Raw genomic sequence first — 13,530 nt, 5'->3', positions numbered from 1 at the left:
GTGCCTGGCCTCGCAAGGCGATGTCTTGCGAGGCCAGGCACCTCAACATTGAGAAACACCCACTGCTTTATCTCCACAAACAACACAAGCCTGAAGAAGTTCTGCCATGTTGTGAAGTTGCTAATGCTAACGGTTAGCTTCTACTAGCCAGGACGTGCTCTGCTTACTCTTGGATGCTACAACCTTCCCCGTCTTGAGCCAAGATTGGCTGAAAGAAGAGTACATGGGATCAAAAGGCATTAAACTTGAACAATGTGAAGAGAACAATCTAAGTGTCGTTGCATAAGAGCATACACTTTAGCAGAGCCATTCATTATTTCCCTCCCACACCAGTAAGTTCACTCACATTCAAACACTTACGAAGGAAAAAGGTAAGAACTAACAGCGTTAAGAACATTGTGACCTAGCTGCTGTGATGGTGCATGGAAAGCAGTGTGTGTGTGTGCACGAGTGTGTGTTGGTTGGAGGCAGGAGACGGGTGTGTGGGCTGAGTCAGAACCTACATAAACAGTAGCAGGCTCATATCATGTTGGGGCGTAAATTACTGTAAAGCCAAGCCAGCCATGTGGCACCATTAGGCCCTGCTGCGCTGCTCACTGCCAAACAGATTAACCAGCAAGAGGAGAGTTAGCAACCCCACAGAGGAGGGAGGGACATGGAGGTAGGGGGAGGGACAAGGAGGAGACAAAGAAATAAACTAGGTTTCAAACAGAAGTTTAGTCATCTGTTATTTATACAACCTTCCATGTGGGCACTGTGGTGGTGCATGTAGAAGTGCTGTTGCCAGGTGGCTAAAAGGTAGCAGGTGCTACACCCTCAGCATGTCACTATGATTAAACAGGGGATCTGTCCACGGTCTCCCCTACCTATCGCCTAATGAAGACTATGGATAGACACCAGGTACCAGTGACCCTTGCTGCTTTTTCCTTTCTGAGGAGGCAGGATTAAATACTGGGAATGTGTGAGAATGCTTGGAAACACCATGAATGCTTTAACCTCTGCACAATCACAAGGTTCGCACTGTTAAAAGCCGTCCTTGGTTCTGATGTTCATCCTGGCGTGTGTGAACAGGTTTGTTCACCGTTCTAGCTCCAGATCTCCACGGAGCTTTTTCGGAGCTAAAGCCTAGCTAAGACATCCCATTAGCCATAGAGTTAATAAAAAGTAGAACCCACATATGTGGTCAAACATAGGCAGTAGCGGTTGGTGTGGCGTCTACTCTTCTACGTCTATGCTGTGTGCAGGAGTCAAATGGGCCATTCCCATCTGTACCGGGTCGGCCCGGGCCGGGTAGCGTAGGTTGTTTACATATCTGGGTGGCCTGGTAATTTTCCGGGCCAACCAAGGCTCATTCTCAGCCCTCTTCTCGAGGGGGTCTGCTTCAGGCCGACCAGGGCCAACACACCCACTGCTGACAGCAAATTCACACCTTCCATTAGAGCAAGCCTCTGATTGGTGGGTAGAATCAGCCCACGTGGGCTTAAGACATGGATGTGTGGAATCAACCGGGCCAGGCTAGGGCCGACTGGGGCTACCCGGCCCGGGCCGACCCGGTACAGATGGGAACGGCCCAAAAGTTCATTCAGACAAATTGAAAAGAGACTTAACTGAAAGATTATGCATTTTTTTTATGTTTTGCACTTTTAATATGTTTAGTTTGCTACCTCAGCCTGCTTCCTAAGACTGTTTAATAATTTCCCATAAAACAATGTTCAAATAATGTTTTCCTCATGTTACTGAGAATTTACTGTAGGGTAAAAACTGCAGCAGGGTATGAGTGTGGACTGAACGGGTGCCAACTATTGGAAAATTATTTCATAAGATTAGATATAGATAGATATATCCATCCATCCATCCATCCATCCATCCATCCATCCATCCATCGATAGATAGATAGATATCTATCTATCTATATCTATACCTCTCTACATCTATATATATAGATCTATATCTATATAGATATAGATATAGATATAGATAGATATACATATGAGAAAAAAGAACTATGAACTAGTTCATTTTTGGAACAGTGAACTTGGTTAAAAAATTTTTTATTATGAACTAAGAAACAGACTAGTTCATTTTAAAATGTATGAACTGAACTTTGAACTACCGGTAGTTCATTTTTTAAACGAACTTTCCCAACACTGCTGCCATCACTCCCCAGCCATCACATTTGCAACGGTGGGGTAGAAACGGTGCTGGTGCGTATGGGTCCACGTGAGGCACCTTTTTTGTGGCATCTGATCTGCCACAAAACGAAAAACATCATCTCCACAGGTATAAAATCCTCTCCTAGGAATCTACATTCATATGTAGGGATGGGTACCTTTGACATTTGAATCGATTCGGTACTAATTCCCTGTACCTAGGAATCAATACCGGTACTTAACTGTACCAATATTCGATACTTTTGAGTGTTTATTATTTTAATTCTCTTTTATAATTAAATAGATATTTTTCTCAATATATAACAATATTTGATAAATATCACGATAAATAACATACAACTGTTTGTATTTTAACATCGTCCTTGTAGTTTTATAAGCTGATAATTAAACTGAAGCAAACATCTTTACTGTGAACTAAATTTACTGTGTATCTTCATTCCTTTTGCCGTCCTTTTTTCATTTGATTTTTCCTACTGGGAAGTTAGATTTCCGAGGAGAAAGTGAACGCACCATTAGCTGATAACAACGGTGGCAATGGAAGCTAACATATCAAGCTAACGTTATCTTAAACAGTTTATTTAACTGCTGGAGCAGATTAAAACGATGATGCCTCACACTTAGATCGTCGCTGGTTTCATCTTCACCCAATCACCCGTCGCATTTAGTAAAGTGAAGCCAAACTTCAGAGCGCATTCATGTTCTTCTAGTCGGAAATTCGGAGTTCAGAGGAGAAAGCGAACGCACCATTAGTGAAACGGAAGCTAACAAATCAAGCTAACATTATCTTAAACATTTTATTTACCTACCGGAGCAGATTAAGATGAGGATGTCTCACTTAGATCGTTGTCGCTGGTTTCATCATCACCCAGTTACCCATCACATTTAGTGACGTGGACGCAAGCTTCAGCGTGCGTTCTTTCTACCGTGCTGCTCTGTTTACAACTCGCTCGCAGCGAGCAACGACATAACGCTCTTGCGCATGCGCAACTGTCTTGGCAAGTTCTCCTTATGAAGGACGGGTACCGAAATGAGGCACCATTTGAAATGACGTGAATCGGTGCTCGGTCGGTACTATGCAATTCGGTCGGTACCTTAAAAAGTACCGAATTCGGTACCCATCCCTATTCATATGCAATCAATACTGTGGACTTACAGAAACAAAATGTTTGGGTCCACCATTAATTATTGAGAAAATAAACAATTTTAGTCCAGCTTTCACGTGACCTTTTGAAGAACTCAAGACAGTGTTCCTCAGAAATGGATCATATCCATTTTATTGTTTAATCACATTAACTAGGAATAAAACAAATATATTAAGTCAACAAGAATATGCCGTCTATACAAGTAAATGTGTAGATTTGTAAATCTGTTACAATGTTGTACAAATGTTTAAATTCTGTCATGTTGAAACATGTTCTCTATCCAAAAGGTCATTCAAATGAGACAGACATTTAAACTACTTCCACACCACTAAGCTCTCTACAGCTCTATGATCTACATATGAAAGCAATTTTTCTGATTTTTTTATTCATAATTGTATTATTTAAACAAAGAAGATAGATTAGGAGTTAAAAGAATGGAAAAATAAAACAATTAAATGGATTTCATATTGCTCAGAGGACATCTCCAGAAGCCCAGGCCCAGCAGATTCCTGACAGCACAGAAACAACTTAACTGAATAAAGTTTCAGTCATTTTCCTGTATTGAATTTCTCACTTCAATCTGGAGGCGATTTTAAAATCTTCATATGTCCTGCTGCCGAGCTACTCATTTACATCCATTATAAAGCTCATAAGTTTCCACACAACTCATGTGGAACTGGCAGATAATTCCTACAAAATCTTTACAAATATTAAAAAAATTAATGAAATAATCTGGGATGTATGCTACATCGTAGACTTCGTGAGAGTGATGAGCTGCTGGAATTATGCCCATTAACATTTTGCTGCCATCCCTTGTTCTGTCGTTTCCAGGAAATGCACATCATTTGCCTCTGCTCAGCCAGCGTGACAATCAGTGTGCTAATGCCGCTGTGCCTTAGCCCCCTCAGGAGATGGGAAATTCAGCATCCATCTCCTCCACGTCTGTGTGCAGGCAGCCAATTTCCCTTTCAGATGAGCTTCTATCTGCAAACAGGCGAGCAGAGGGAGACGTGGCGCCCCCTACTCTGCAGATGCAACTTTCAGAAGAGACGGGAAAGAGGGGGCTCTTCCGGTGCCATTTATGGATATGCTGGAATCCCCAACACCATCAACCCACCCCGCCCGAGACGTGACAAGGCAGCCCATTTTTATTCATCTCACATTCAGTTTGTACCACAGGAGAACTGGAAAGGATGGCGAGGCGAGGAGGTAAAAAGAGGGAGTCTCCCCATCCTCCATGATAGTAGTCATCGCCTCAGAGTGACGCATCCCCTTCATTCCAGCCCGGCTTTTATTTCACCTATAGATGAATGGACATATGCTCAGTGATCTATTTTTGCATTGATCACAAGTCAGTTTTGGCAGTGATTCCAGCGTAAAGACACAACATACGTGGCCATCTGCACATGTGTGGTCACAGGGTGCAGGAATGTGTTCGTCAGAAAACCTGGACACAGTCAGACACTGCAGTGAGATAAGAATGTTTCCGTTTTAACCCCCTAAGAAACACAGCCTCAGATTCCAGTTTAAAAACCTCACCTAAGCCCCACCACCAGCTTGAGTACTGCAGCTGGAAAAAGACTCTTGTTTTTGACCTCTCATGCATTTACTTATTCTTAATGTCAATCCAATTAGAGCCAGAAAAGAGCAGCGGCTCCCATTCAGTTTAGAGAGGCATCCAAGTCACTTTTCCTTTCATCTTCTGCCAACCCCCTGCACCCCAGCAGCTTCCACCTCTCCGTCTCTCTCTCCCTGCAGCTCAAGTTTGGTAACCAACGCGCCAAACCGTGCTGACATACCGCACACACACACACACACTCACAGCAGATGATAGCACTTAGGTCTGCATGACACACAGACACTGTTGTTGGTGAAATCTTAAAATAAAAAAGGCTGCACATCTGTAGAGCTGATGCCTTAGATGCAGTGAGCTGTCAGATGGGTACATTTTGTTCTCCAGTGATGTTCCGTTTTCAGTTAAATGAATCACAGAACACATAATGTTGAAGCTTCGTGCATTCAAACACTTCACTCTGACAAAAGCATCTTTCTGAACTCTGAGCACAAACTGATGGAGTTCAACATTCTGTCAAAAACTGTACCAACTTCATGCTTTCACCAAAAAAAGCACATAAGTGCAAACATTTGTGCAAAAATACATTAACATCAACAGCAGTAAACAGCTCCTGGGTGGCTTAAGCCTCAAAGCAGTGAATGAAGAATGGATTGTGTTAGATTCGACATGGAACGACCTACCCAACGTCACAAAGCATCCCAAAGCATTTAGTGAGCTGAAACCATCAGTTGATTAACCAATCTTTTAATGAAAATAACCAGCAACTCTTTGTGCAAATACATGATTATGACACAGGAAAGGAGATGAAACTTCAAATGTCAGGAAACAACCACAAGACAGTGTTTCCAGAAAAAAGTCTAAATGTTGAGGTAAATGTTTGAATACCATTATATATATATATATATATATATATATATATATATATATATATATATATATATATATATATATATATATATATATATATACACATATATATATATATATATATATTATTTAGGTAGCACACGCATATGCCTTTGGCAGAATTTGAATGAGCCATTTTAATCTAGATTAATCTAGATTAATTCCAAGATTACAGTGAGAATAATCTAGATTAAAAAAATTAATCTATGCCCACCACTAATATATATATATATATATATATATATATATATATATATATATATATATATATATATATATATATATATATATATATATATATATATAAAATAATGGTATTCAAACATTTACCTCAACATTTAGAGTTTTTTCTGGAAACACTGTCTTGTGGTTGTTTCCCGACATTTGAAGTTTCATCTCCTTTCTTGTGTCATAATCATTTACCAGCTTAGCTTTTCGTAGCCCTACTGAGAAAGAAGTGGTTCAGAAACTGAGCGAGTAAATAAATACAGTATGAGCACAACAACAACTCACTTCTTTCTCAGTAGGGCTACGAAAAGCTGGTCATGGGTACAATAGAGGGCAACATGGTAAATGACCTGTATTTGTATAGCGCCTTCTAGAGTTCTACAACCCCCCCAAGGCACTTCACAACACACCCAGTTATTCACCCGCTGATGGTGATGAGCTCCATTGTAGCCACAGCCACCAACGGTCTTCCGACCACCACCAGCAGGACAGGAGGGTGAAGTCTCTTGCCCAAGGACACAACTGTTGCAGACCGCGCGAGCGGGGCTTGAACCTGCAAACCTCTGATTACGGGATGGGCACATAACTTCTCTGCCACCTACAGTCTCAAATCAATAAAATAACATTATTTCTTTACAAAAATTTTAGAAATGAAAGTTTTCTAAATCCAGCAGTAATGCACAGATTTGTGTTTGTATTTACTCAATTTATGCTGATGATACAAAGCGGTCTTTGTGATACGAGTGTCACGTTGACTAGGGCTGTCGCAGTAACCGCAAAAATGAAATATCGCGATATGAAGAAGCCTACCGCGCTGCATCATGCACCACCGCGATTACTGAACTTGGTTCAACTCAATGATGCATGTTGAGAAGGATGGCTGCACTGGTATCAAAACGAAACGTTACTTCGCTCCTTTGGGAGCACTTTGGTTTTCAGTACGTCAGCTGCTGCGCAGCCAGGGTCCTTGGCCGAGACAGAGCTGCCACCAGCGGCAAATAAATAAATAAATAAATGCTCGGAGACCTGCTGAAGTCCCGGACAAGCACTGCTTCTGCAGCCGTCCCGAAGAGAGTTTGAGCCGAGCTGGAGCTCACTCGCTACCTGCAGGAGGAATGCATCCACCCTAAAGAAAACCTCCGTGACACGGTGGAGCAACAACCGGGAGAGATTCCCTTTGCTCGCCAGAGTCGCACGCAGGTACGTGTGCGTTAGTGCAACCAGCGCTCCATCTGAGAGGGTTTTCAGTGTTGCTGCAAATGTTGCCACCCCTCTCAGATCCTCTCTCAAACCGTAGTTAACATGCTGGTTTTCCTTGTAGGTAACAAGGACGTGACCGAGCTATAAATCACCGTCATTCGTGTGTGTGAAAGTGAAAGTGAAATGATAGTGCGCCCGCCCCCCGGCGCGCCCGCGCCCGGTACATGTAATTTTTTATGCTTGATTTTAAACAACTAAACAAAATGGGGACTTGTTTATTATTTATTAGATGCTGCAGCCAAATTTGCATTTAAAAGTTTAACCTTCTCCTGAATTTTGTTGTTTTTAAGTTCATTCGGACTCCGACTGTCGGAGAAACAAACGTTACTGCGATCTGTGTTGTTACTGCCCTTTGATCTGCATTCAGTAAAGTGTTATTAAAGAAGGCACGGCAATTTTTAACCTTTTTTAAATGTGTAAACATTATGTTTAGATAGTACTGCAATAAAAAAGGGCTGCAATAATATCGCACACCGCAATATTAAGCCACCCTGAATCACCGCAGGGGGAATTCCTCAACCGCGACAGCCCTAATGTTGACGGTGTGGATGACGGCGGACCATGTGTGGTGGAGCAGATCAGGAGGCAGGAATGCAGGCACGGATTAAATAAAAGTAGTTTTAATGGCAGAGCGGGAACGACAGAACAAAAACAACGCTGACAACAAACAATGATCCGACAAAGACTGAGGCCTAGTCCACACGTAGCCAGGTTTTTTTTAAAAACGAATATCCACCTCTCCAAAAACTTGCATCCACACCACCTCGTTTTAAAAACAACTGTCCACACGTACCCGGATGAATACGTTGTTAAGGACATGCCAGACCTGTAGGTGGCAGTACTTCCCCCGTTCTCAACCTCGTCCTTCGTCTGTGGTCTTCCGCAAGGAGCAGTAATTCCGCTTGCAAAAAACAAACAAGCAAAAAGCGCTTGGACAATTGATAAAGCGAGCGCAGCTCTGAGGGCATCCATGCTGTCGGCTAGTGTAAACACAAGTCGCACACGTGATGTCAGCATTTCTTTTTTGTCGCGGAAAGTGACGTTGCGGACCTTAAAACTCGGATTTTGTCTGTCCACACGCAGACACCCAAAACGGTGAAAACGCAGATCTTCACTTTGGCCGGAGTTTTTAAAAAGATCCGTTTTCGTGTGAAAAAACTCTCGTTTTCCTGTGGATGACAGGCCAAAACGTAGAAAAATATCTACGTTTTGGCAGATCCCCGGCTACGTGTGGACAGGGCCTGATACAAGAAGGGAGGTATAAATACACAGGGGAAAATCCGGAACATCTGGGCAGGTAAGCAGGGGGCAGGTGAAACCAATAGGGACTAATAATGGGCAGGGGAGAGACACAGTCAGGGAGGCAGGAGCAGATTGTGACAACGAGTCAGAGACAAACTGTTAGTTGTAGTTTGTGATGCTTAGCAAAGATGAATTTATTTCATTTAATCTGGTGTTTTTCAGTCCTTTTCAGTGAATCACTTTTGACTCGTTTATGTAACACAATCACATTCCCCGGATCACAGAGTCGGTGTGATGTTCCCAAACACTGCTGCGACCCAAAGATCAGTAACGAGGCTCAAAGCCGGAACAAACCCTGGAGCCTGAGTAGGCAGACTTTTCTGCAGGGACACAAGCACAAAGACCGTGATAAAGCTCTGAGCAGAGACAATCGAGGTGAAAGCACTGTGACTAATCACAGAAGAAAAATCACTGGTTTCAAGCTATTACACTGGAGAAATCTTGCCCTAGCAAAGCTTCTGGATTAAAACACTTCTCTGTAGAGGAGCGCAGAGGCTGCAGGCTTCACATCACAGAACCTGACAGGACACGCTCAGGCTGCCAGGTCACCATACCGCAACTTCTCCCAGAGTGAAGGAGAGTGGACAAGGAAGGAAAGATGACTGGGCTCTTCATCAAAAGCTCCTCCCTTCCTCCATCAATCTGCCATTACAGCCTCCCCAACAGATGCCGAGCTCACCTGCAGCGCGCTGCCTCTGACAGCAGCTGCCTGATTGCGTATGAGCTCCGACACAATACATGATGAGATAAAACATTACAATCCAGCAGCTTCCAACCAAACAACAGCTGTTGTTATTCTACGTGTGAGAGGTTCTGGACTGCAGCAGAAAAACAAAAGAAAAGCCCTTTTTATTTCCTTATCGAGCGTGACGCTATTTCTGTGTCCACTGGGCTACAAAACGAGAAGGATCTAGTGGAGGGAGGAGAAAGAACTGAACAGATTGTACTTGTACGACTGTGGGGATAAAGAGTTCAGTAGCATTACTCATACCCCCACTAACACACACACACACACACACACACACACACACACACACACACACAGTTTTGACTTCAAAGAAGAATTGGCACAGCATCTCTCTCTCAAAGATTAGACTTGATTATACGACAATATTTACGGAAGCATTTCTGACACCCGTCACTCGAGGATGCTCCCTGATGACAGCGAGACAATGCCGGTCCACCAGCAGAGGCTGGTGCTGCACACGGACAGACATAATCCAGGTTAGATTTTAAAAAATGGCAGCTAGCAATAAAATAATCTGAACAAACGCGTCAAGGAAACGAACACCTCCTTTAGAACTGAGAACCGCTTCAGCCAATAAGCTCCATCTATAATTTGGTCAGATTGTATAAAAACCCCTCACCTGTATGACCCAACGGAGAATGGGTATTAGCATCTGCATGTTGCGGTCAGCAGATAGAGGATCTGTTAGGAGGATCAGTTGGAACAAAGAGCCACAGCAGATGATTAACATGTTACTTTACTGACTTTATCTGTTCTTCTGGGCCAACAGGAAGTTTGATATCATCTCTGAAATCTGCACCAAATAGGTGCACTGATGAAATAGCTGCAGCTATAATAAATACCAACTTACAAGGTTCAATGGAAAAGGTCTTCAGCAGGCCGCTGCAGCAAAATGCCACAGGACAGATTCTACCACAACGCTTTGGTTCCAACACTAAAGGATGCTGATAACATTAGGCTGTAGCTATGGTGAAATAAAACAGCCTCGGGTCAAAAACAGGTTCTTAAATTCACCAAATGTGGTCAGAGGGGAACAGCTTCAAAATGTGTCTGGGTCAGAGATCAAGGATCACTCATGCTGAACTTGGAGCAGAAAGCAAAAAAGGACCCAACTGGTCAGAATGTCACCCAGACACCTCCCACATGGCACGGTCTGATCTGAAGGAGGCTTAATCATGACACACTTGAGAGATCGTGTCTCTCGCCTGGCTGGGGGACACCTCTGTGTCTCGCAGAAGGAGCTGGAGGTGATGAAAGAGGAGCTTGGAGTAGAATACAGGCAGGTTTGGGCAAATCAGATCATCAGCAGGACTGTCTTAGACAAGATACAATTTAGGATACGGTTTCTACCCAATTACCCAAAATAAAGAATTTCATGAGCATATTTTTCCATTTGCATCACTGAATAAAAACTAGGGAAACCGGAAGACAAAATCCTGGGTGACTCTGTCACTTCAGCTATAGCCGACTGACGTGGGTAGAAGAAAATAGTTTAAATGTACACAAAATCCACAACGAAAGCTGATCTCCGTATATTCCATCAAACAATAAAGGCAGCCTCTCCCCAGCCCTCCAGAGTTACTCAACAAACCAAGCCTGCAGAGTTGTTGGGATTATGTCGCGTGGTTAAATAGAGTACTGATCAAACAAACAGATGGTGTTTGTTCAGCAACCACAACAACCTGAGGAAACACATTTTTCCCAAATCAACACGTCCCCCTGCAGCACACGGAGCTAGCTGAGCCCACAGAGAAGCTGCTCATCACACCCAACCTCACAGCGTTCTCCGGATTTAGCATTTCCTGAAATTCTTATAGTGCGAGGGTCATTGTTCTAGGATTGTTATACTTGGCGCTGCAGTCTGGTTCCAGCAAGTTTCCTGCATGTTTTAATCATGAACGCAGCTGATTTGTCTAATGTAGTGATTAATCACTCCTGCAGACACTAATGAAGGCTAGGGAGACATTTCAGCTGTTAGATTAAGGTGTTAAAAAGATGAACGCACGGCGAGGAGAAAGGTTCTACAAACCAACACCAGAGGTTGCTAAAAGCAAGCATGCCTAGTCTCCCTTTAAGGACATTTATTAGCTACTATAAAACAGTTGTGTTTTTAGTCCATTACATACACATTTTTGTGATAGACAAATGATGTTTCTCTTCAGACAACACCTTACAAATGCAAAAAGTTGAATATGGATCTAATCAGAACTGATTGTCGCAAGTGTAGATGATGCTGTGTAGTTGACTTCCCTGATCACGGTCTCAAAGCCGGCATATTTAATTTCCCACCTCCTCATCCTCCTCTTCCTTCCACCATTCAGAGGAGAAACAAGACATGAGTGTTACCCAATAGGAACCGGCACCTCTGTGCTTCTCCATCCTTTAATGAATTAATAAAGATCTGTTAGTTTGTCCAAACAGCTCAGGAACACCCCAGGGGCCCCACCAGTGCAACACTAAAATGTCACACCACTGAGCATTGGTCTCCTACAGTCAGCAGCAGGCGGGGGGTGTGGGGGTTAAACTGGCAGCGGCCATCTGCTTTTCCTGCTGCAGTGAGCCAGCTGATGGCAGAAAGAAACCCCCATCACTGCTTCTCGGTGCCGCGGCATTCTCATTTGGGATTTCCCTCCTCGTGCCACAACTCTTGTTTTAGACCAAGTGTTCTTTCAAAATAAACTATAAATTAACCAAGGTTCCAAGAATCTCCATCCAAACTTCAACAAATACTCTAAATGAACTAGTTTCCTTGTGCAAAGACTTAAAATTGACCATTAAAACCTCCACTTTTATCTGAAAATTCCATATCTCCAACCAAAACATGCTGGAGGCAGACGCTTCTGCAAAAGTGACTTTTTAATTACAATCGGTGTGGAATCAGACATGTTCTGAATGGTTCCAGGCATTTCTTTGTTGTTCCTGTCATCTTACACAACCCTGTCCTAAAAACCAGGAAACCTGAGACATGCTTCTCCTCCCGGATCAGGCTGGACCTCTGATCTACCAGGATGCTTTTAGGTGATCCGGCTTGCTTCCCAGAACATGTCTGAGGAGTTGAGTAAAACAGTAACAAGTTCCCCCAGATAAAGGAAAACCCTTGTTGTGATTCCATTACTGAAATCGACCTCTTCTGGAGAGCAGAGTGAAGTGAAGCTCAGGAGAAATGTCTGAACACATCTCTGAAGAGGAGCTCTGTGTTTGTAGTGAATGAGCCTCCTGCTTCTCAAAGTAACAGAACCTGGAGGGAGGAGGGGTCCAAAAGGAAAAGTTAACCACAAACCAAACCACCCACTTCCACTAGGCCCACAGGACAACTCCTCCAACCACGAGCATGAAAACCACCCAAAGTCATCCTGTTGTGGAATGCAGAGTGTGTGATCAGTGGGGCAGGTTGTGTCAGGTTCAGCAGTGTTTCCTCTGGAGCTGAAACATGCCCCGGAGCTGAAAATGACAGCTAATGAAGCAGAGCTCGGAACCAAAAACAAACTAATCACGGTCCATGCAGGAGCTCCGCTCCATCCCCTAACTGATCGTGTTCACGTTAATGCTCTAAACTAACACGCACTTTTGAGCGTCTTTAGAATAAAATCTGATTTTTTTTAATAAACAGCTGAGCCAGAAGAATGCGCGTTTTACTTCCTCTTTTGCGGTAAAAACACGTTTTTATTTAAAACACTTCAAAAGTCACCGAGCCCTGGGTCCGGGTCCACCGGAGGCGCAGGTGTTCCCGCTCTTTAAGCCCACCAACCCGTCTCACCTTGTAAACATTCTCCGTTATACGGTGCACCTCGTCGGTCCGGGACATCTTTGCTGGAGTGTCAGTCAGACTCATAGACGGAAATTCCCTCTGTACCGAGGCTGTGGTGGTTATTTATTTTCTTCCAAACGGTAACCGGGCGGAATGAGGCAGCTGCTGGCTGAGATGAGCTACTCTCGTCTGGGAGAGACAAGCATGTCTGTCCGTGGGATCCAGCCTTTATAGGAGAGTCCTCCGCTGCGCCCACGCCGGCTCCCGACGCAGCCAGTCAGGCGGCCGCTCGGTGCCGCCCGGCCGGTGCGCAGGGGCGGACTCGCAGAGAAGGGTGCTGCCTTCAAGGACAGTGGGAAACACAACCATCAGCTATTAAAACTGGTTAACTGGTTAGGTTAAAGTCCTAAGAAGAAAAAAACGAGGAAAAGGACAGGAAAATCACCTTA

General features: G+C 43.7%; 1 protein-coding gene across 8 annotated transcripts in view; it reads right to left on the bottom strand.

Annotated features, from left to right (window-relative positions):
• baiap2b (BAR/IMD domain containing adaptor protein 2b) overlaps nt 1-13,530 on the bottom strand; it is a 77,377-nt gene that overhangs the window by 56,188 nt on the left and 7,659 nt on the right. For 2 of the 8 annotated variants that reach the window (XM_070545812.1, XM_070545813.1), the window contains exon 1: nt 13,091-13,300. The exons of the other annotated variants lie outside the window; for them this stretch is intronic. In XM_070545812.1, the coding sequence (XP_070401913.1) occupies nt 13,091-13,165 (75 nt within the window). In that variant the 5' untranslated portion in view covers nt 13,166-13,300. Of the gene's footprint in view, nt 1-13,090; nt 13,301-13,530 lie in introns of those variants that run through there. 8 annotated transcript variants of the gene reach the window in all.

This window comes from Nothobranchius furzeri, chromosome 16 (genome assembly GCF_043380555.1).
Source record: "Nothobranchius furzeri strain GRZ-AD chromosome 16, NfurGRZ-RIMD1, whole genome shotgun sequence".
NCBI lineage: Eukaryota > Metazoa > Chordata > Actinopteri > Cyprinodontiformes > Nothobranchiidae > Nothobranchius > Nothobranchius furzeri.
This window is presented reverse-complemented; position numbering and strand designations above follow the sequence as displayed.